Source organism: Vulpes lagopus, chromosome 1 (assembly GCF_018345385.1).
Source record: "Vulpes lagopus strain Blue_001 chromosome 1, ASM1834538v1, whole genome shotgun sequence".
In the NCBI taxonomy this organism is placed as follows: Eukaryota; Metazoa; Chordata; class Mammalia; order Carnivora; family Canidae; genus Vulpes; species Vulpes lagopus.
This window is the reverse complement of record NC_054824.1, coordinates 35,627,917-35,652,816: the sequence shown is the minus strand read 5'-3', so window position 1 is coordinate 35,652,816 and position 24,900 is coordinate 35,627,917. Positions and strand designations below refer to the sequence as shown.

The 24,900-nt window shown below is 34.3% G+C and overlaps 1 protein-coding gene across 8 annotated transcripts in view; it reads left to right on the top strand.

The window, feature by feature from the left end:
• SENP6 (SUMO specific peptidase 6) overlaps window positions 1-24,900 on the top strand; it is a 120,623-nt gene that overhangs the window by 94,807 nt on the left and 916 nt on the right. For all 8 annotated transcript variants that reach the window (XM_041736405.1, XM_041736260.1, XM_041736176.1 and 5 more), the window contains 7 exons: window positions 7,067-7,189; window positions 8,355-8,447; window positions 12,655-13,085; window positions 18,698-18,801; window positions 20,543-20,631; window positions 22,812-22,880; window positions 22,980-23,130. In XM_041736405.1, coding sequence (XP_041592339.1) covers window positions 7,067-7,189; window positions 8,355-8,447; window positions 12,655-13,085; window positions 18,698-18,801; window positions 20,543-20,631; window positions 22,812-22,880; window positions 22,980-23,130 — 1,060 coding nt within the window. The remainder of the gene's footprint in view (window positions 1-7,066; window positions 7,190-8,354; window positions 8,448-12,654; window positions 13,086-18,697; window positions 18,802-20,542; window positions 20,632-22,811; window positions 22,881-22,979; window positions 23,131-24,900) is intronic.

The following is a 24,900-nucleotide window of genomic DNA, read 5'->3' as shown; positions in this document are numbered from 1 at the left end:
TGGATGCTCAACTGACCAAGTCATCCAGGCACCCCTAACTTCTTTTCTTTTTCTTTTTCTTTTTCTTTTTCTTTTTCTTTTTCTTTTTCTTTTTCTTTTTCTTTTTCTTTTTCTTTTTCTTTTTCTTTTTCTTTCTTTTTCTTTTTCTTTTTCTTTTTCTTTTTCTTTTTCTTTCTTTTCTTTTTTCTTTTCTTTTCTTCTCTTCTCTTCTCTTCTTTCTTTTCTTTTTTTTTTCTTTTCTTTCTTTTCTTTTCTCTTTTCTCCTTTTCTTCTTTTTTCCTTTCCTTTCCTTTCCTTTCCTTTCCTTTCCTTTTCTTTTCTTCTTTTCTTTTCTTTTCTTTTCTTTTTTCTTTTCTTTTCTTTCCTTTTTCTTTTCTTTCTTTCTTTCCTTTTCTTTCTTTCTCTTTTCTTTCTTTTCTTTCCAACATTCATTTTAAATGCACTATTTTCCTTCCTTCCTTCCTTCTTTTCTTTTCTTTCTTTTCTTTTCTTTTCTTTTTTTCTTTTCTTTTCTTTCCAACATTCATTTTAAATGCACTATTTATGTTAATGAAAAGACCAAGATTGGCAAAGCTGTGGATTAATTAAACACCATAGCCCAACTATGCAAAAAAAGTGACTCCAAAGTTATGTTAGACCAAGATTGGCAAAGCTGTGTATTAATTAAACACCATAGCCCAACTATGCAAAAAAAGTGACTCCAAAGTTAATTTAATGAAAAGACCAAGATTGGCAAAGCTGTGGATTAATTAAACACCATAGCCCAACATAGCAAAAAAAGTGACTCCAAAGATAATAATATGTAAATTGAAAATAAAAGGATGGAAAAATATATATCAAGCAAATATTCAAGCAAGATTTAACTATATTATTATTAGAAAAATAAACTTTAGAACAAAAACAATTACCAGGGGTAGAAAGGGATGCTCTACAATGCTAAATAAATCCACCAAGAAGACTTAGCAATCCTAAATAGGTATGTACCATACAACAGAGCTACAAAATATATAAATCAAAAATGAACCTATCTAATAAGAGAAACAGACAAATCCACAAAGATGGAGACTTCAGCTGCCTTCTCTCAACAATTGATAGAATAACTAAATTTGAACAAGGTCAAAATCATCATCAGCTAAAAAGATATGCTTCATGTCAAGGCATAATATTATATTCCTATTTATGTTAACTATACCCATTTTCAAAGGTACTATTTTTCTTTTGAAGATTTGATAGTAATGAATTATATTTCAATAAATTATAAAATGTATCCTAGATTTGCTAGCAAGAGAAAGTGTCATAGATTTTAAATGCTTAACTTTGCAGATGTTAGATTCCTCTGGGACCTAACAAACACATTCAAGAATGAGTTGGGGAGAAAAATGAGTTCAAAGTTCTTCATAGTTAAGACAAAAGATGTTATCTCATACAAATGGCCAACAAATGTATGAAAAAAATCTTCCATATTATTCATCAGAGAAATACAAGTCAGACCCACAGAGAATTATCTGAACCCCATTAGGATGGCTACTATCTAAAAAAAAAAGAGAGAGAGAGAGAGAGAGAGAAAAGAAGTATTGCCAAGAACCCAACGCAAATTGGATTCCTTTTGTACTGCTGGTGGGAATGTAAAATGGTGCAGCCACTAAAGAAAACAGTATGGTGGCCCCTCAAAAATTAAAAATAGGACTACCCTATGATCCAGTAATCCTGTTTCTGGGTATATATCCACAAGAATTAAAAATATGGTCTCAAAGAGGTACTTGAACACCCATGTTCATACTAGCCAAGAGGTGGAAGCAACTCACATGTCCATTGATGAATGAATGGATAAACAAAATGTATATAGATACCGTGGAATATTATTCAGTTTTAAAAAGGAAGGAAAGCTATCACAAGCTATAGCATGGATGAATCTAAAAGACGTTATGCAAAAATAAGCCAGTCACAAAAACAAGTACTGTATAATTCCACCTATATTAGGTATCTGAAAGAGTCAAAGTCATACAAAAAGAAAATAAATGATGGTTATCAGAAGCTGAAGGGTGAGGGGAAAAGAATTTTTTAATGAGTAAAGAGTTTCTGTTTTGCAATATGAGGTTCTAGAGATCTGTTTCACAACCATGTGAATATACTTAATAACATTCTTGAACTGTGCACTTAAAAATGGTTAAGATTGGGTGGTGCCTAGCTGGCTCAGCTGGTAGAGCGTGCAACTCTTGATCTAGGGATTGTTGAGTTCAAGCCTCACGTTGGGTATAGAGATTACTTAAAAGTAAAAATTTGTTAAAAAAAAATGTTTAAGATTGAGAGTGCCTGGCTGGCTCAGTCAGTGGAGCAAGATCCTTAGTCTTGGGATTGTGGGTTCAAGCCCACGTTAGGTATAAAAATTATTTAAAAATAAAATCTTTTAAAAAATTGTTAAGATTGTAAATTTGAGATTATGCATTTCATCATAATTTTTGAAAAAGATATCTCTTAATTCTAATGTATACCACCTTAAGAAACTGAGCGAAAAGTCTTGACTGTGCAGAACAATACTATTGTTGTTGGATGAAGTGTTGTTCTGTGAATGTCACTTTGGCCAAGTTGTTTGACAGTACTGTTTGGGTCATCTTTGTCCATACTGATTTTATGCCTATTTGTTCTATCAATTATTGAATTATTGAAAAGATTATGGATCTCCAAGTATAATAATGGGTTTGTCTATTTTTCCTTTCAAATCCATTTTTGCCGTATGTATTTTTAATATTTGTTAGGTGCATAAAAGTTTACGTTTCTTGGAGAATCAACCCTTCATGGTTTGTAATGTATATTCTTGATATGTCTTTGTTCTTAATATATTAAGAACACTATATTCTTGATAATGTCTTTGTTCTTAAGCTTGCTTTGTTCTAAATGAATATAGTTACTCCAGCTTTCTGTTGGTTTTTGTTTGCATGGTATGTATTTCTTCATCCCTTTACTTTTAACTCTTTATATTTAAAATAGGTTTTGCTTTTTAAAGCATATAGTTGGATTTAAAACATAAATTGAAAACCTATTTTTTCATTGTGGTTTATTTATACTTAAATCTTTACTATTTATAGTGTGATAAGAGATTTTATAGTATTTTTATATACTCAAAATTCTTTACATTTTCAGGAGGCTCCTTGACATTTTATAGTAGCACTTTAAAATTACATTAAAGTTAAATTATCTAAAAGTTTTGCCTTTTCTGATGCAAAAAAAATATTCTAAATGAAAAAGAAAACCTAACAAAATCCATGTTTTTAAAAAAATATGTTTATGGGATGCTGGGAGGCTCAGTTGGTTGAGTGTCCAACTTGATTTCAGCTCAGGTCATAATCTCAGGGTCCTGGGATTGTGACCCACTCAGCAGAGAATCTGCTTGGGGGTTTTCTCCCTCACTCCCCTCTCCATGGTTGCCCCTCCCCCCACTTTGCACTTTAGCGCTTTCTCTCTCTAAAATAAAATAAATATATCTTTAAAAATAAAAATTTGGGATGCCTGGGTGGCACAGTGGTTGGGTGTTTGCTCTTGGCTCAGGGCATGATCCTGGAGTCCTGGGATCAAGTCCCACATCGGGCTCCCCACAGAAAGCCTGCTTCTACCTCTGCCTATGTCTCTGCCTTTCTCTCTGAGCCTCTCTTGAATAAACAAAAATCTAGTAAATAAATAAAATAAAAAGTTGTTTATATTTGTCTCGTGACATGCTTAAAAGTGAATTAAAAAGAAACTTTTTTGTTAAACTTCACTATGTTAAAATAAGTATTCAAATACTACCAGAGCTGCTCATTCTTTTCCATTTCTAATTCTATAAGTAGGAAACAAACTTTTTTCCGATGACTTTTTATTTCCTTAACATACAGTGTTGTGTTAGTTTCAGGTATACAGTATAATGGCTCAACAATTTTATATATTACTCAGTCCTCATCAAGATAAGTTGTATTCTTAATCCCTATTATCTAGTTCATTTATCCCCCCCACCCACTTCTCTGGCGACCACCAGTTTGTTCTCTGTATTTACAAGTCTTATGAGGAGGTTCTTTTTTTTTTCTTCATTTGTTGTCTTGTTTCTTAAATGCTACACATGAATGAAATCATATATTTGTCTTTTTTCGCCTTATTTTACTTAGCATATACCCTCTGGGTCCATTCATGTTGTTGCAAATGGCAAGATCTCATTCTTTTTGATGGCTGAGTAATAATCCATGATGTGTGTGTGTGTGTGTATGTATGTGTGTGTACACACACCACAGTTTTATCCATTCATGCTTGGGTAATTTGGTTTGTTTCCATGTCTTGGCTATTGTAGATAATGCTGTGATAAAAACCTGTGGGTGCATATGTCTTTTCAAATTGTTGTTTTCGTTTTCTTTGGGTAAATACTCAGTAGTAGAATTACTGGATTATATGGTAATTCTATTTTTGATTTTTTGAGGTTCCTCCTACTGTTTTTCCATAGTGGTTGTACCAACTTGGATTCCTACCAACAGTGCATGAGGGTTCCTTTTCCTCCACTTTTTCACCAATACTTGTTATTTCTTGTGTTTTTTTATTTTACTATACTGACAGGAATTTAGTGATATCTCTTTGTGATTTTGATTTGAATTTCCCAATGATTAATGATGTTGAGCATCTTTTCATATGTCTGTTAGCCACTGTATGTCTTTGGGAAAATGTCTGTTCATGCCTTCTGCCCATTGTTAATTGGATTATTTGATTTTTTTTTTCTTTTTCATGTTGAGTTGTATTAGTTCTCTATATATTTTGGATATTAACCCCTTGTTGGATATGTCATTTGCAGATATGATATCTTCTCCCATTTCGTAGATTACTTTTTTATTTTGTTGATGGTTTCCTTCACTGTGTAAAACTTTTTTTTGGTGTAGTCCCAAGAGTTTAATTTTGCTTTTGTTTCCCTTGCCTGAAGAGTTATATAGAAAAATGTTTCTATGATGTCAGAGAAATTACTGCCTGTGTTTTCTTCTAGGATTTTTATGGTTTCAGTCTCACATTTGGATCTTTAATCTATTTTGGGTTTATTTTTGTGTATGGTATAAGAAAATGGTCCAGTTTTATACTTCCGCATGTACCCATGCAGTTTTCCTAACACTTAGTTGAAGAGACTCTTTTCCCCATTGTATATTCTTGCTTCCTTTGTTGTAGATTGACATATAAGTGTGGGTTTATTTCTGGGCTCTCTATTCTGTTACATTGATCTATGTGTTTATTTTTGTGCTGGTGCCATACTGTTTTGATTACTACTACTTTGTAGTATTTCTTGAATTTGAGATTGTGTTACCTCTGGCTTTGTTCTTTCTCAAGATTGCTTTAGCTATTCTGGGTCTTTTGTGGTTCCATACAAATTTTAGTATTATTTGTTCTAGTTCTGTAAAAAAAATGTTGGTATTTTGATAGAGATTATATTAAATCTGTGGATTGCTTTGGGTAGTATGGACATTTTACAGTATTGGTTCTCCCAATCCATGAGCATGGAATATCTTTACATTTGTTCACATCATCTTCAGTTTCATTCATTAGTGTTTTGTAGTTTTCAAAGTATGCGTCTTTTACTTCTTTGGTTAAAGATGTTCCTAGGTATTAATTTTTCCTTCTTCTACTTCCTTATTGATGTATAATCAACAGATTTCTGTAGATTAAATTTGTGTCCTGTGACTTTGATGAATTTATTTATCAGTTTATTAGTTTTTTTTGATAGATTTTTTTTTTTTTAAAGAGATGGAGGAAGAGGGGTCAGGGGGAGAAAATCTTAAGCAGGCTCCATGCCCAGTGCAGAGCCTGACATGGGGCTCAAACTCATGACCGAGCCAAAATCAAGAATTGGACGCTTAAGTGATTGAGCCACCCAGGTGCCCCTTTCCAGTGGAGTCTATAGGGTTTTCTACATATAGCATCATATCACCTTTAAATAGTGAAATTTTTATTTCTTCCTTAGCAATGTGGTTGCTTTTCAATTTTTCTTGTCTGATTGCTGTGTTAGGACATCTAGTACTATATTAAATAAGAATTTTGAAAGTATACATCCTTATTCTGTTCCTGATCTTAGAGGAAAAGTTCTGTTTTCATCATTGAGTATGTTGCTAACTATGGTTTGTTCATATGCCTTTATTATGTTGAGGTATATTCCCTCTACACTTACTTTGTTGAGAGTTTTAATCATGAATGATGTACTTTGTTCTATGCTTTTTCTGCATCTATTGACATGATCATCTGTTTTTTATCCTTTCCCTTATTAATGGTGATGCATCATGTTGATTGATTTGTGAGTATTAAACCACCATTACATCCCAGGAATAAATCTCACTTTATCATGATGAATTATTTTTTTTAACGTGTCATTGGATTTGGTTTGCATATATTTTGTTGAGGACTTTTGTATCTATGTTCATCAGAGGTATTGGACTGTAGTTCTCTTTTTTTGTAGTATTTTTATCTGGTTAAATGGTATCTGGGTGATGCTTGCCTTGTAGAATGAATTTGGAAGCTTTACTTTCTCTCCTGATTTTTGGAATAGTTTGAATAGAACAGTTATTAACTTTTCTTTAAAAATTTAAAAGAATTCACCAGCAAAGCCATCCAGTCCTGGATATTTGTGGAGTTTTTTGATTACTGATTTAGTTTCCTAGTAATCAGTCTGTTCTAATTATCTATTCTTCAGTTTTGGAAGGTTATACATTTCTAGGAGTTTATGCATTTCTTCTAGGTTTCCCATTTTGTTGGCATATCATTTTTCGTAATAGTCTGTTACAATTCTCTGTATTTCTATGGTGGTTGTTATTTTTCCTTCTTTTTTTATTTATTTGAGTTTTCAAGCTCAGATCTTGCAAATTACATAGTTATACTCTCAAATATTACCTTTCATTCGTTGAAAATAATCTAGTAGTTACCATTGTCTAGATTATGAAGCAAATTTTGCTAATAAAGTCTTTCAATTGTAAGAAATAGAGGTTGATGGTGCCTGAATAGTTATTTGATCGCTGTTTGACTCTTATTAGTATAAACTCTTAAATACATTATATTTGGATTTTTTTTTGTAAAATAGATATTTGGTGCTTGAAAAACTGAAGAAAGAAGAAGCTGACCGAATTCATATATTCAGTTCTTTTTTCTATAAACGCCTTAATCAGAGAGAAAGAAGAAATCTTCATGAGACAACTAATTTATCGTAAGTCAAGCTCTGAGGATATTTAACAGATGTAGGAAGTCACTCAAGTTTAATTTAATAAAAAAGTACTTTCATTCAGTCAACATCTTTTAATTCTATTATCAGTTAGCAAAATTTATATAATTCATAGTACTTTAAAGCCTCAAGAATACCTAGAATTCATAAACGTATTTGGTCTGTTATCTAAATTAATATTCCCCAAATATGCCTGATAATTAAAAAAAATACTTAGATATTTATTAGGTACAAATTGCTCTGTTCCACTCATATTTAAGAGAGGAACCTGTGAATCTATACTTTTAATAAATTATTTGGATAATTCTGCTCCAATGAGTTAAAGGAAACACTGTTCTACATATTAGGCCTTAATCAGTTTGTTCATAATTTCTCTCTATATAGTGATTGCATCCAACTCTAATTTGCACTGATACTTGGTCAAAAGATGTATACAAAATGCCATAAGTGGGCAGCCCCGGTGGCTCAGCGGTTTAGTGCTGCCTTCAGCCCAGGGTGTGATCCTGGAGACCTGGGATTAAGTCCCACGTCGGGCTCCCTGCAATGGAGCCTGCATCTCCCTCTGCCTGTGTCTCTGCCTCTCTCTCTCTCTCTCTCTCTCTCTCTCTCTCCCTCCCTCATGAATAAATAAATAAAATCTTTAAAAAAAAAATACCATAAGTGCTGTCAATTGTCTTGAATTGATGGCTCTTGTGCACAATATAAATGATATTTTACACTCTTTCAGTGATTTCTAATTTTACATCTTAAGAGTTCATGAGAGTGATTGGTTTGGCCATTGTTCATAGTCTATTTTATTTCGTCTTTTATAATGCTCACTTTACCAGCTCTCCTCTCAGTCATCATAGGTGATGATCTGATACATTTCTCAATATAGTTGCTGATATGCAGTAATAAAAATAGTAGCACTGGGTTCACTTAGTAAATAATAGCAGGAATTAAATAATTCTGTCTTGCAGATTCAGTGATAGGTGGTTTCACACCTTCCCAGCTTCATCTGAGATGTTTTTTTTTAACGCTACTTGTTAAATCACCTTATACAACACTTTTGTTTATTTACATCTTAGTCTTCATAATTTATAAATGACTGCATATAAGCTGAAGCATTAGAAACATTTCAGAAGGTGATAGTTTATCTCTTGTCTTGTAGAATACAGCAAAAGCGACATGGGAGAGTAAAAACATGGACTCGGCATGTAGATATTTTTGAGAAGGATTTTATTTTTGTACCCCTTAATGAAGCGTGAGTAAGAATTTTCATTATGTAAATGTGAAGGCCATTTTTAGAAAATGTGTATATGAGTTGAAGAATTCATTCTTTTTTAAACTTTCTGAAATTTGTTTTATGTGTTTATGTTTATGCTGTGTATTCTATGAAAATGAATGCAATTTTTTAGTGAATCATGTAATATGTTGAATTTTCTGAAGACTAGCAAGAGATATAATTTTGTTTATCAGTGTACAATAATGTCATTTTTAAAATGTGGTAGTGTTGTCTACCAAAAAAAAAATGTGGTACTGTTGTCTACTAAACATCCTAAAGAGCAAGCATACTTCTTTATACAGAATAATGAGTAGGTCACGTAGTAAAATTTGAATCTTTAGAAAACACTTCGACTTGGGATACCTGGGTGGCTCAGCAGTTAAGCATCTGCCTTTGGCTCAGGGTGTGATCCTGGAGTTCCAGGATGGAGTCCCACATCGGGCTTCCTGCATGGAGCCTGCTTCTCCCTGTGCCTATGTCTCTCTGCCTCTCTCTCTCTCTCTCTCACATGAATAAATAAAATCTTTTAAAAAGAAAAAGAAGGGATCCCTGGGTGGCGCAGCGGTTTGGCGCCTGCCTTTGGCCCAGGGCGCGATCCTGGAGACCCAGGATCGAATCCCACATCAGGCTCCCAGTGCATGGAGCCTGCTTCTCCCTCTGCCTATGTCTCTGCCTCTCTCTCTCTCTCTCTCTGTGACTATCATAAAATAAAAAAAAATAAAAATAAAAAAAAATAAAAAAAAAAAATAAAAAGAAAAAGAAAACACTTTGGCTTTTAATCAAAAGAAAAGACAGCCAGATTTGTATCATGTTCAAATTGAAAACCATGCTGCCTACTTGAAACTATTTTCTAAGTAAATGGAGGTGGTTAAATATTTTGCATTCTCCCATAGTGACTAGAGAGGCATAGGATAGAATTATTCTGCAATTTAGACTTCGAGAGATTTTATATTTCATATTTCTGTTTTCCTGTGCCTTCCAGGCAAAAATTCCCAGGAATACACTTGTAGTTTGACACCTTGAGTTTATTACTTGCCTCAAGAGAGAATACACACCATGGTTGCCAACAAAAAGAGAGAGAGAGAGAGAGAGAAAGCACATGTAACAGAATTTGGGTTTTGGTTTGGTAGTTTGGGGGAAGATGTAAGGAAACAGTTGTTTGCTTCGGTAAAGAAGTAGCATTACCCATTTAGAAAGAAAGGGAAATATTTGATATTTTTTTCGTTGCATTGTGACCTTGCTTGTCTCTGCTTAGACAAACTGAGAAATGGCCTTGATTTGTTTCAGTCTATCATGTTTCCAGAGTTTGTCTGAGGTTGGTTTTCTATGAGATTGTTTGTATCTGATAAACCTAGCTATGCTGGGCTAGCTTCTGAATGTGCTCTTTTTTTCCCCCACTGTGAAAAACATTCACTCAATACTAGAATCCAATTCTGTTTATTTAAAAATCATAACATTAATCATAAGACCTGTGCTCTCTAATGAGCCCAGCCAAAGATAGATAGGCTAGGTCAAAACACTAGTAATGGCTTATAAAGCCCAGCTTCTTAGGATCTATATATTTAAGTCAAAGATTTTATCATAATTAAAAACCAAGTTTAAAACTAATTCTTAATTTCTTCATTATCCTCAAAAATAAGGTTTCTTAACAGTAATTTGTCATAAAGAATAACATGTGATCTGCCTGCTTAGATGAAAAGGAAGATATACATAGAGAGCTATTTGTTAAAAATGAATAATAAATATTTAAGATACTATTTGTCAAAAATGAATTATAAAAACTTAAGATACACACTTTAGCAATAGAGGCACATTCCTCTTAATGTATCTGGGATGGGTTGAAGCTATGACGAATGCTTCCAGTTACCTTGATGAAAGAGAATGAACAAAGATGAAAAGTCAGTAAAGGATTCTACAAAAGAACTATGCCGTTTGTAGATGGAAGAATAGCCTCCAGATCCTGAGGGCTCATTTTGTTTTGTTTTGTTTTTGAAGTTGTAAAGCACATTTTCTAGTCATTAATTATTTTGTTTTATTTTATTTATTTATTTTTTAAAGATTTTATTTACTTATACTTGAGAGACACAGAGGGAGAGGCAGAACATAGGCAGAGAAGGAGCAGGCTTCATGCAGGAAGCCCGATGTGGGACTCAATCCCAGGACTCTGGGATCACGCCCTGAACCAAAGGCAGATGCTCAACCACTGAGTCACCCAAGTGCCCTCTATTCACTAATTATTTTAGATAAGCTTATGTGTTTTTGCTTTTTGTTTTATTTTTATTTTTTTCCTGATAGTGGTAGTTTCTTTAAAGTTTGTAAGCTACTTGTTAAAAATTGATAAGGAAGAAATATTAATATTTAGATCCAATCAATCTTAAGTGAAATTACTTGTTTTGTCGTCTTCTCCTAGGGTTGGTTTAAGGTCACTGTGTACCTGCTGTTAAAAGAATCATAAAAGCAAAGCCCTGTCTCTTACAGGTTGCAAATAACCTCGGATGTATCTGATTCATGTTTCTTCTTTCAGCTAAATAAAGAATTTTTCTTAGTTTTTAAGTGTACAACAGAAAAGTAATGGCTTATACATATTGTTAGAGCTAAGAAATATTAAAAACTGTGATAGATTTAGGTTATAGACTTTAGGTTGAGAACTACTATATTATATCACTTTAAACCAATTTTTAAAACACCATTTAACTCTTCTATCATTGAGCTGTGACTTATAGTCAGCTATGTTTTATAGTGAAGTGAGGAAGATGATGTGTTGCTCTTTCTACTACCCTGGCCTGACCTAAGTCCCTAGGATAATGAGGATTAATAACTAAGAACAGGAGAGAAGCATTCTTCCATCTGGCCTTTAAAATGCTGAGGATGAAGCCAGGCTCTGTCACCCTTGTGTTTATGCTATCTGATGAAGAGACAGTGTTTCTTCATATTACCTTGGAGGAATTCAGCATTTTATAAAAATGAGAGTATAGAATAATACATTCATGTCAAGACACACATTTTTTCACTCCTGAAACATCTATTGGACACCTTACTATATGACACTGTACTCAACTAATAAGTTCTCTGACATCTGTTGCCTGTTCATTGTATCCTAGCATGTAACACTGTCTAGCAAATGGTAAACCCTTAATAAAATTCCTCATTAGATTAATGGATATTAATCAATGTTAGCTGTACAGCTTTTTACTCATGGCTTAAAACATATTATTAGAAACCGTGATACCTGAATTCAGCTATATCAAGAGCACCCACCTGATAACTGGAACTCTACTAATCCTGAAGTTTTGTAATAATGTTTAAAATAAATATGTTGTTTCATTTTAGTGTATATCTACCAATATAGCATAAGACAAAGAATTATTGGACAGCCCTGGTGGCTCAGTGGTTTAGTGCCTGCCTTCAGCCCAGGCTGTGATCCTGGGTACCCCGGATCGAGTCCCACATCGGGCTCCCTGCGTGGAGCCTGCTTCTCCCTCTGCCTGTGTCTCTGCCTCTCTCTCTCTCTCTCTCTGTCTCTCATGAATAAATAAGTAAAATTTAAAAAAAAAAGACAAAGAATTATTTAATATTTTCAACATTAAGCAATGCCTAACCTTATTCTTAAGAAAAACAGACATGGTAAAATTTTTTTAAAAGCTATATATGTGCAATATTTAGAAAATGTTCAAAAGTATACAGTCTTTTTAGACTTCTGAAAACATTTTAATCTTGAGGCTAGTTTTCTATCCTTTGACATAAATAGGTCAAGAGGAAGGTAAATGGGAATGGTGAATTACAGTGATCTAATTTATATTTTCCTAAATTGCTTAAAAATAGAAATGAATTTTTCATTCAAAAAGCAGTAAAGGGAGGATGGCCTGGGTGGCTCAGCGGTTGAGCATCTGCCTTTGGCTCAGGACATGATTCTGGAGTCCCTGGATCGAGTCCCGCATCGGGCTCCCTGCATGGAGCCTGCTTCTCCCTCTGCCTGTCTCTATATTGTTTTTATTTTTATTTTTATTTTTTTTCTATGTTTTTAAATAGACATTGTATTCTATTAATGATCTTATAAACTAGTGGATTCATTTGAGAATCGAAATAAATTTGTTGACAGAAGCTTTAGAAAAATATTTCAGTTGACATTTTTTGCCTAATAAACTCTTCTAATAATATATTCAATAGTTTCATTTGTTTTTTACAGTGCACACTGGTTTTTGGCTGTGGTTTGCTTCCCTGGTTTGGAAAAACCAAAATATGAACCTAATCCTCATTATCATGAAAATACAGCCATGCAAAAATGTTCCAGTGTAGAGGACAGTTGTATTTCTTCTCCTTCAGCCAGTGAAATGGACAGTTGTTCGCAAAACTCTTCTGCCAAGCCTGTAATTAAGAAGATGCTAAACAGAAAACATTGTGTAGCTGGAATTGATTCAAGTGCTGAACAGGAAGAAAGTGACCCTCATTATCGGAGAAACACGGGCAGTGTGAAATGTAGTCTAAAAAAAGTAAATCAGACGGCAAGTGAAAATGAAGAATCGAATAAAGGAGAATCTACATGCCAGAAAGTTGTTGATAGGACTAAAAGTGAAAATGGCCTACAGAATGAATATTTAAATTCTATGCATCATACAGGTATGTTTCTAAATGTTTCAAAAGAATTAAGGAATTCAGAATAAATTGGATTGTTTATACATAGGATTAAGGTTTTAGGGCATACTTGTTTTTTAAAGTCAGGTTTAGTAAGATACGATTTATTTATTAGCAACATTCACCCATTTTCTAAGTATAGCTCAGTGAGCTTTGATAAATATGTGTAGTCTTGTAATTGCTACAGTACAGTAATCACGATTTAGAACTTTGCTATCACTCCAAAAACTTTCCCTTGTGCCTTTTTACAACCCAAAGTTTTTAAAATTGTAGTACAAGGCCTACATTTTTCATTTATAGCATCTTGGATTTATTCTTATTTCATAGGCAGTTTACTAATATGTGGCACAAACAGTAGTTGGACAGTCTTAGATCTTTAAGGCAAATTAGTTCATTCTTCTCAGTTTACAGGTAAGCAAATAGAGATCAAATAGCAAGGGTCAGAATTTAAAACCTTTTCCTCCAAAATGGTTGTTCACATTTAAATGAAAAGTTAGTTTTTTATTCCTTACTCCCTTTCATGTTTTAATAGGAAGAAGGGCACTGGTCCAATCTTGGTTTTTCTCTTTCCATTCAGGTGTAATGAATTGAATTTTTCCCCTTGAATCAGTTCCATATTCCTAGTACTTTGTTAGATCTAAAGTTTCTCTTTCCATACTTAAATTTCATATCAAATCAATTGTGTAATTTTCTGTCCATCTCAAAAGAAAAATAATCTACTTCATAAAATCCATAACATGCTATGACATATACCTTGCTTATTAAACTATGAATAAATCTAATAAATTTTCTTTGGAAGAAAAAAGTTAAAATAAGGCATAGAAGAAATTAATGTGAATTCAGAAAGAACCTATCAAAAATTAAGAATGCTGGGGCACCTGGGTGACTCAGTTGGTTAAGCATTCAACACTTGGTTTTGGCTGGGTCGTGGTCTTGTGGTTGTGGGATCGAGCCCCACGTCAGGCTCTATGCTCAGTGCAGAATCTGCTTCAGATTCCTTCTCTGCTGTGCTCCCCCCCTTCCCACTCCACCCCCTAAATAAAATCTTAAAATTAAGAATGCTAGCTCTATACTGTTGATCTTTGTGCCCTTTGGAAGGTTTAAGATAACCGGCAGAAGGGGGAAATTTAGCAGTTACAGCAAAAAGTACATCAAAAGCCAAACACATAAATACTTGCTTTTCTGACTCACTTTTCGACTCCCTTTTCAGTCTTTCATTAGGCAAGAAATGGAATGAAGATAGACAAAGTGGGTAATCACCAACTGCTGCCTCTATTATTTTTCAGTTTTAGTATTTTAATACTTGAGTAGAAAAAAAATGAGAGGCAGTGTACAGTCATACTAAAGATTAACTGCCATTTGGACAACCTGAAGAGTAAGCCTTCAAGGCAGTGTGCATTGTTTCTCATTTCCTTGAAAACCGTTTTGTCAGCACATGAAAAGATGATGGACATCATTAGACATAAGGGAAATGCAAACCCAAACTGCAATGAGATACTCCTCCATATCACACTAGTATGGCTACAGTCAAAAAGTCAGATACTAACATTTATTGGTGGGAATGTGAATAAACCACCTTTGTTAGTGGGAATGTAAAATGGTGCAGCTGCTTTCTTTGGAAGACCATTTGATAATTCCTCAAAAAATTAAATGTAGATTAATAATAATATCCAGCAATTTCACTACTACATATATATCCAAGAGAAATAAAAGCACAGTGGGGATGAATGTTCATTGTAACATTGTAGTAGCAAAAATGTAGAAGCAACCCAGATGTTCAATGGACAGATGGATAATCAGTTAGTGATATATCTAGCTCATAGAAATAAATGAAATACTGATACATGCTACAACATTGATGAGTCTTGAAAATATTGTGAAAGTAGTCACAAAAGACCATATATTAAAAAAAAAAAAAAGACCATATATTATATGATTCCATTTGTATGAAATCTCCCGAACAGGAAAATCTATAGAGTAGATTAGTAGCTACTTAGGGCTGGTGTGGTGTGGCAGATAGGAATACAAGGAAGGGGGAAATGATAACTGAAAGGTACAGGGTTTCTTAATGAGGTTTTAAAACTTATTCTGATGAGGGGCACCTGAGTGGCACAGTCGGGTAAGCATATGACTCTTGGTTTTGGCCCAGGATATGGTCTCAGGGTAGTGAGATTGAGCCCTCTGTTGTGCTCAATGCTCCACACTGAGTCTATTAAAGACTGTCTCTCCCTCTCCCTTTGCCCCTCCCCCTGCTTGCATGTCCCCCCCCCTCAAATTAATACTTGTAAAATAATAAAATTTACTCTGATGGTAGCTGCACATATGTGCAAATACATAAAAACAACTGAATTGTACATTTTAAATGAGTAAATTGTATGACGTGGGTTATATTTCCATGGAACTATTTTCTTTAAAGTTCCTCTTTGATCACTAACCTCATACACTATAATGTGAATTCAAATTAAAAATGAATTAAAGTTCATGACTTAAAGCAATAGGACAAAGCCTATGGCTTCATACAAACCCCAGAAACTCCTAGTGGCCCTCTCCTTCAAATTAATGTTCTAGTTGAGTAGTACCCAGTTAAATTTAAGCAAATATCCTCACAAATCCTAGAAGAGATCAAAGTAAAGAATCCTCTGTTTACGAAGTTTGCCTTTTTAGTATCTGTTTATCCTTTTTTTTAAACTATAGTTTGTGTATTTGTTTTTGTTTTGTTTTTAGTATGCATGCAACCATATCAACAATATCTTCCATAAGGGGAGTTGATTTCCTTTTATTGAGTGTGATACACTGATACTTTCTATTCTTTTTGATGCTTGCCTTAATCCAATGATGATAGTGTCCCACAGTTTGAAAAACAGTGCTCTAGAGCAAGTCTGCATTTCTGTGCTTTCATCAGATGCTTCCAAGGGATCACTCATCCAAAAGTACATTAAATAAGAGTCCTCTCTAGAGGTGCTTTTACTATGTTAGAGAGGTTGGTTAAGTAGTCTGTCTATATAAAATAATAGCATATTAAAAATGAGGATAAGAAGAGCTTATAAAATTTCTGTGATTATGATTACTATCTCAATAATTGATTTCTGTTTTGCCTAGGAATATAATTGACAGAATTTAAACAAAGCATTTTGTTTTATTTTTTATTTATATTTATTTATATGTTTATATGTTTTTTAGTAATCTCTACACCCAACATGGGGTCTGAATTTACAACCCCAAGCTTAAGAATTGCACGCTCCACCAACACAGCCAGGCACCCTTAAACAGGGCATTTTAGATAGTTTTAGTATCGTTTTAACTATCAAATATATAGAATTACAAGTTTTGACTCCTGATATCAGAAGTGGGAATTGTGTCTTTTCATAGGGATTATGCTAAGGGCGATTGTAGGAAAATAATGTTTGGTATCAGTACTTTCATTTGCTAGTTTTTCAGTTGGGCACCATATGAAATGTTGTCTTGCTATGGCACATGAAAAATGTATGTTTTAAACTCTGGAATCACACTTGGAATCTTCAGAGGATCTAACTATATGAGAAATTCTCAGGAACTGTGACTGATTAAAAAAAACAGTTGCGTTATCACCTCTCAGTGTACATCAGGACATTTGTTTACTGCATGAAAGAATTGACTATTCTATTTAAATTATTTTTCTCCCTTTTTTGAAATGCACATATACTTCATTTGTGTAAGGTTTATATTTATATTATACAACTTCTATAGATATGAATAATTGGCTGCTAGATTAACTTGATAATAATTGATTTGGAATTGCCTGAGGATTTGGACAAGTTTTATTCAAATATAGGTATTTTAGTTTCAAACAAACATAAAAATAGATTTTTGAAAAAAAAATTGAAGAGATTATTATTTTTCATGTAACAAACATATTTACCAAAGTGTTTATTATTTAAATAGTATGTTTCCAATCAACATTTAGAGAGAGAGAGAGAGAGAGATTTCTTTTTAGGAGCATGTTTTATTTTGCTATCTTACCACTCCATCTTGCCTCTATTAGTATTTTAATTCCCCTTTAATAACTTATACAAAAATAAACTTCATCTTGTCTAAAATCCCTTAATGTCATACTTCTTAAAGTAGAAAAGATATACTCTTTAATAAGCAGATTACTAAATTTGGTATTAAAGTCCCTCACTTTGCATTATTTTCATATAAATCTTACATTCCTTTGAAACATCATGTGTAATTAGTGTCTTTCAGCAAAATATTTTATATTTATGGATTTAGATTCTTGAAACTGACCTTTAAAAGTATCCATTTCAAAAATAAAAATACATCCATTTCAAACTTTTCTTCTGAGTCATTTCATACTACTAGCATCTAAATTTGGTTTGGCTGGTTTTATTTATTAAAAAGTCAATGAACATAACGAAACATGAAGGAAATATATACAGGGGTGCCTTGGTGGCTCAGTAAAGTGTCCAACTCTTGATTTTGGCTTGAGTCACGGTCTCAGAGTCATAAGATCAGGCCCAGCATTGGAGCCTGCTTAAGATTCTCTCTGTCCCTCCACTCCCCGCTTGTATGCTCTTGCCCTCCATCTTCCAAAATAAAAATAAAAATAAATTTTAAAAAAGAGGGAAAAATATACAGAGTTGGGGAACTCATCCAGAGCTATTATCCTAATGTCATGAGTATTTTAATTTTTGTATTTTACTCTCTATTAGTTGTCTAAAAACAAATCTGTTTAAACCTTAATCATGGGGATCCCTGGGTGGCTCAGCGGTTTAGTGCCTGCCTTTGGCCCAGGGCGCAATCCTGGAATCCTGGGATCAAGTCCCACGTTGGGCTCCCGGCATGGAGGCTGCTTCTCTCTGTGCCTGTGTCTCTGCCTCTCTCTCTCTATGTTTATCATGAATAAATAAATAAAATCTTAAAAAAAACCCTTAATCATAATTTTTAGTCTCTATTAGATAATTTTTCATAATTTTATACTTTTAAAACTGTGTGATAGGGATCCCTGGGTGGCGCAGCGGTTTGGCGCCTGCCTTTGGCCCAGGGCGCGATCCTGGAGACCCGGGATTGAATCCCACATCGGGCTCCCGGTGCATGGAGCCTGCTTCTCCCTCTGCCTGTGTCTCTGCCTCTCTCTCTCTCTCTCTCTGTGACTATCATAAATAAAAAAAATAAAAATAAAAAAAAAATTGTGTGATATTTTATGTTCTACAATTAGCTAACCATTCCTGTTATTGGACATTAGGTTATTTTTAGACTGTTGTAGTCTCTGTTACTAAATCTATCTAGCATACCTAGCACAAAAATGTTTTAATACATATACTTATAATGTATATATAGATATTATATTTAATGTTTTATATATACATATATTTATGATATAATTAATACCTAGGTTAAATTTTAATGAATTTTAGGGTCTGAGTTGTAGAAGCAACTTTGTAATTGATGTGTCAATCCAGGTTTTTATGAAAAATAAGTTACATTTGTGGAATTACATGTTAAAGCAGCATTTTATCTGTAATTACTATATTATTAATTGCTACCATTAATTTTAACATACTATAAGTTATGTCCATGTCCTTTTAAAAATTTTATACTGTTTCTTATTGATATAGATGGCTTAAGCAAAATTAGGCTAAACTATAGTGATGAATCAACTGAAGGTAGCAAAATGCTTGAAGATGAACTCATCGACTTCTCAGAAGATCAGGATAACCAGGTAAAGCCTAATGCTAGGCAGAAAGCTCCAATATTCTATCTAATTAAGTTTTTCTTTGGAGTTCTGTAAGAAATTCCTTAACCAGTAACTCATGCCTTCTGAATTTGGGTCTCATCTTAAAGCACAAACTAAGTTTTTAATTCAGAAGTTGCCAGGATAAATGTATAGTGTGATTTTATTTTTCTTTTAGGGTTTTTGTTGTAGTTTTTGCTATTGCAGACTAAACTATTACCTACTTCAGAAAAGTTTTAATATAAAATTGATTCTCCTATCTGAACCCAGCCACCACTCCCACTAGCCCTACCATCCCTTTCTCCTCCTCTTTTAAAGCATTTCTGGGTCATACTTAATCTTTGGTCTAACTAATCAGGAGGCAAATATAGATGCTTGGTTATGTTGTGCTTGAGCACAGGAAAATTATTTTTTCCACGCTTTCAGTGATTCTTTTCCTTTCTTCTATTTTAATGTATATTAACCATGGCAGAAGCACACAATATTTAGTTAGAACTAACATAGATAAATTCTCACTTCCTTAGAGTTTCATTTGCTCTGATAAATTTTATTTACACCAAGAATGAAATAGATTTTTGAAAATATTTTATGACTTCAGTTAAAGGGGGTTTCATATTGAAAGAGAAGTTTTAAGAATCATACAGCATTCCATTTCTTTAATCTCTGACCTTTCTTTAGTTGTTAGGAAAAACTTTATCTAGTATTGAAGATAGCTTTGTATTGCACCATTTTTCCTTTTTGCACAATCCTCCTGTGGAAAAAAGCCATTTTTTGTAATATCCCTTGCTCAACAATGTATGTCTAAGAAATACCGTTTTTCTCTGCAACTTATACCCGCATATATATGGATTACATTCAAGGTTTATAATGAGTGCTATTCTTACGCTCCTTTGATTGTAATGGTTATGTGAACAAGCTAATCTGTGTATTATTATTATTTCTATTGTTGATTATTTTATAAGGTTGCCAGAGCATTCTAAAGAATAGGAAAAGCCTTGTTTTACATTCAAGATAATCTAAAATAAGACAGAGTGTCATTAAATTGTCTTCTCTTGGGACGCCTCAAGAGAACCGCTTGGTGGCTCAGCGGTTGAACATCTACCTTTGGCTCAGGGCATGATCCTGGATTCCCCGGATCGAGTCCCGCATCAGGCTTCTTGCATGGAGCCTGCTTCTCCTCCTGCCTGTGTCTCTGCCTCCCTTACTGTGTCTCTCATGAATAAATAGATAAAAAAATCTTTAATAAAAAAAAAGTTGTCTTAAGTGAAGTGCATATATGATTCTGTCAAGGATATTTCTGAAAACCCTTTAAGTATTTCTAATTTGAAAAAATTATTTATGTCAAAGAATAATATGTCATTTATGTTCCTAACGAAAACAGCTGTCTTAACCAAAAAACTAAATTTTTATAGAAATACCTAAATCAGAGCAGTAATATTGAAGAAGAATGAATCATAATATATTCAGTCTTTAAATTTTTCTTTTACATTGAAAATAGATGTAACAATATTTCATAGACTTCTGATCAGTGATTTCATTAAAATGTCAGTGCTGTGGCATTAGATAATTAGCATCAAGTGACCACATTTTCTCATGTCTGATGACTATTAAATAGAAAAGATTTACATGTTTGTTACAAAGATCTTTTTTATCATCGGTAGTGCTATAATGTGAGGTTATTAATTATTTAGATTGTATATTTTCACTACTAACAGGCTGTCTTTTATAGGATGATAGCAGTGATGATGGATTCCTTGCCGACGACAACTGCAATTCAGAAATAGGACAGTGGCATTTAAAGCCTACTATCTGTAAACAGTAAGCATTAATTTTATACCTTGGAAACTGCATAAATAAATTTTAAAATTTTATTTACATATCCTCATAGAATAAAACATAACTGGATAGTTTTTATTTAAACAAGCCCTTAAAAGTTATGAAGACTGTCAGGGTGAATGAAGAGAATTGCCTAGTGTCCAGGGCTCCAGTTGGGGAGAATGGGTAATCATTTCTCTGTTTGAGTGTGAAGTGGAATCTTGCAAAAAATACTGGATTCTAAACTATTTTTTTCTCTTCTCTTCTCTTCTCTTCTCGTCTCTTCTCTTCTCCTCTTCCCCTTCCCCTCCCCTCCCTTCCCTTCCCTTCCCTTCCCTTCCTTTTTCTTTTTCTTTTTCTTTTTTTCTTCTTTTCTTTTCTTTCTTTTCTTTTCTTTTCTTTTCTTTTCTTTTTTTCTTTTCTTTTCTTTTCTTTTCTTTTCTTTTCTTTTCTTTTCTTTTCTTTTCTTTTCTTTTCTTTTCTTCTTTTCTTTCTTCCCCTCCCCTGCCCTCCCCTCCCCTCGTCTTGTCTTTTCCTTTCTTTTTTAAAATAATCTCTACACTCAATGTGGGGCTTGAACTCACAGCCCCGACCGAGATCAATAGTTGTATCCTCCACTGACTGAGCCAGCCATGTGACCCTAAACTAATTCTTCTATATGATGATTACCTGTTTTGTTATCTATAATAGGTTTTAGTTAAAAATGGGGATTATTGGGCAACCAAGGTGGCTCAGCAGTTTAGTGCCGCCTTCAGCCCAGGGCCTGATCCTGGAGACCTGGGATCGAGTCCCACGTCAGGCTCCCTGCATGGAGCCTGCTTCTCCCTCTGCCTGTGTCTCTGCCTCTCTTTCTCTCTCTGTGTGTCTCTCACAAATAAATAAACATTTTTTTTAAATGGGGATTATTTCAGGGTGTCTATCTGGCTCATTGGAAGAGTGTGTGACTCTTGATATTGGGGCTGTGGATTTGAGCCCCACATTGGGTGTAGAGATTACTTAAAAAAAAACTTAAAAATGGAATTTGGGGGGGGTCTCTGGGTGGCTCAGTGGGTTAAATGTCTGCCTTCAGCTCAGGTCTTGATCCTGGGGTCCTGGGATCAAGCCCCGCGTTGGGCTGTCTGCTCAGCCAGGAGCGCCTTCTCCCTCTCCACCCTGCTCATGCTCTCTCTCTCTCTCTCTCAAATAAATAAATAAAGATTTTTTATTTATATATTTAAAAGATTTATTTATTCATGAGAGACACACACAGAGAGAGAGAGAGGCAGAGACACAGGCAGAGGGAGAAGCAGGCTCCATGAAGGGAGCCTGATGTGGGACTCGATCCCAGATCTTGGGACTGTGCCCTGAGCTGAAGGCAGACGCTCAACCACCGAGCCACCCAGGTGTCCCTAAATAAAATCTTTTTTAAAAAAGTGGAATTGGGGGGCCTGGGTAGCTCAGTTGGTTAAGCCCCTGCCTTCAGCTCAGGTCATGATCCTGGAGTCCCAGGATATAGCCCCGCATCGGGCTCCCTGCTCAGCTGGGAGTCTACTTCTCCTTCTTCCTCTTGCCCTCCCCCCACCACCACCTTGCTCATGTCCTCTCTCTCACTCTCTCTCTCAAATAACTAAAATCTTTTTTTTTAATGTAATTATTTCTACTTTGTATGGTCCCACTTTTGGTAATTTGCCATTTGGAGATATTCAAATTTTCAGAGTTATTTTTACTAAATTTTATTTTCTTTTAAGGAACCAAGAGTAGAACTTTAGTGACATGTTCATAATAAGATATGGTTCAATTAATATTCTATAACTTGGTATTTAATATAACCATGACTATTTAGGTATTGTTAGGGTATATGTATCTATAAGATTTTTTTCCCCTAAGTTTTACTGAGGCAAGGGAATTTTAAATATTTTAAATTCTGTTGTTGGTGTTCATCTTTTTATGCCTTTTTAACATAAAGTATTGGGGCACCTTGGTGGATCACTCATCTGCCTCCAGCTCAGGTCATGATCCCAGGGTCCTGGGGTTGAGCCGTACATTAGGCTCCCCACTCAGCAGTGAGTCGGCTTCTCCCTTTCCTTCTGACCATCGCCCTCCCTGCTCATGCTCGCTCGCTCTCTCTCAAAGGAATAAGTAAAAAATCTATTTTTTTAAAAAACCATTATAAAGTATTAACATTTGTTCATTTCACCCCACAGACCTTGTATCCTACTGATGGATTCACTTAGAGGCCCTTCTCGATCAAATGTTGTAAAAATTCTAAGAGAGTAAGTTCAAAACCATAATTTGTACTTTGTATTCTGATGGGAATGAGGGACTATGTACATTTATATATGTATATTCTTACTATTTGTGCATTATTGCAGGTATTTAGAAGTGGAATGGGAAGTTAAAAAAGGAAGCAAAAGAAGTTTTTCCAAAGATGTTATGAAAGGCTCTAATCCAAAAGTACCCCAGCAAAACAACTTCAGTGATTGTGGTGTATATGTATTACAGTATGTAGAGAGCTTTTTTGAGGTGGGTATCAGTATGTTGGATCTGATATAATAAATAATAAAATAGTGTATAGTGAACCCTTAAACAACATGGTTTTGTACTATGTGAGTCTACTTCTATGCAGATTTTTTTTTTTTTTTAAATAAATACAGCACAGTACTCTAAATGTATTTTTCTCTTCCTTGGGATTTTAATATTATTTTCTTTTCTCTAGCTTACTTTACATAAGAATACAATAATATAGTACATATAACAAAAATATATGTTAATTGACTGCTTATGTTATTGATAAGGGTTCTAGTCATCAGTAGGCCATTAGTAGGTAAGGTTTTCAGGAGTCAAAATTCTGTGTGGATTTTAGACTACACAGGGTCAGAACCCCAAATCCCCATGTTGTTCCTGGGTCAACTGTATTTGACCTTATATTAATGCAAAAAACAGAATAAGGAAATATTTCAAAGAGTCTGAAAAGTATTTCAAAAATTTTTCCAGGGAGCAAAATATCCAAAATTGGAGAATTTTTAAAGCATAAAAAACTACTTATACTTTATCAAATCCAAGGCTTGTTAACTTCACTCCTCATCACTCTAATCAACTCCTTTGCCACTAAATCTTCCCATCTTAAGAAATCTCTCCCATAATTTAGACTTTTATCCTCTTTTCTCCCCTTTATGGATATATTTATGGAGAAGTATTCTGTCTTCATTTCCACAAGTCCCACTTGTTTCTCAAATCTCTGTAGTCTGGCTTTACTTTCCACCCTTATTGAAATTGTTCCTGACCTCCCAGCATCATTTGACACTGTTGACCATTCCTTCTTCATAATGCTCTCTTCCTTTGACTTCAGAAGTATAATATTATACCTCTCTTGGATATTCTTTATAATTATCTTGACTCCTGGGGCACCTGGATGGCTCAGTTGGTTAAACATCTGCCTTCAGCTCAGGTCATAATCCTGGGATCCTGGCATCAATGGAGCCCTGCATTGGGCTCAGTAGGGAGTCAACTTCTCCCTCTCTCTCTGCCCCTCCCCGTTGCTCATGCTTGTGCTCGCATGCACTCTCTCTTTCAAATAAATAAAATCTTTAAATAAAAAAAGATAACTCCCGTCTTTAAAAAAAAAATTATCTTGATTCTTTCTTCTTCCTCATCCATCACCAGTATAGCATTCAGTCCTGTGAATTCTGTCACTTACTTAATGTCATATATGTGCAATTCTTTATTCCTGCTGCTGCTTTCTAAGTCCAGTACACTGGCATCACCATTCTGAACTGCTGCACCAGTCTCTAAACCTGTTGCCTTTTAATTTTCACAGTTTTCTAGAAACTTTGATCTAATTATTTTACCCCTGTTGCTCTTGGGTTAAAGATGAAAATCCTTCACATGGCCCGTGTGACCCTATTTCTGCCCAAGCTTCTAAGCCTCATTTCCTATTGTTCTTACTCTAGGCTTCTGTGTATCAGCCACCTAAATGTCATTCAGTTTCTTGTATTGTGGCATGTTCTTTCTTGCCTCTAGGCCTTGATACCTATGTTCCTACCTAGGATATTCTTCCCAATTGCTGCTTTAATTTCTTATTGGACTAACTCCTACTCATTCTTCAGGTCTCAGTTTAAATTTCACTTCTTGGGATTGCATTAAGCTCCCACACATGTTTTCTCATAGGACTTTCTGTTTTTACTGCCATAATACTTGTTGTTTCTATTGTTTTAATTGTTACCTGTCTATCTAGACTAGGTTCTGCAAACCATTTGTAAAAAGGCCAACTAGTAAATATTTTAGGCTCTGTGG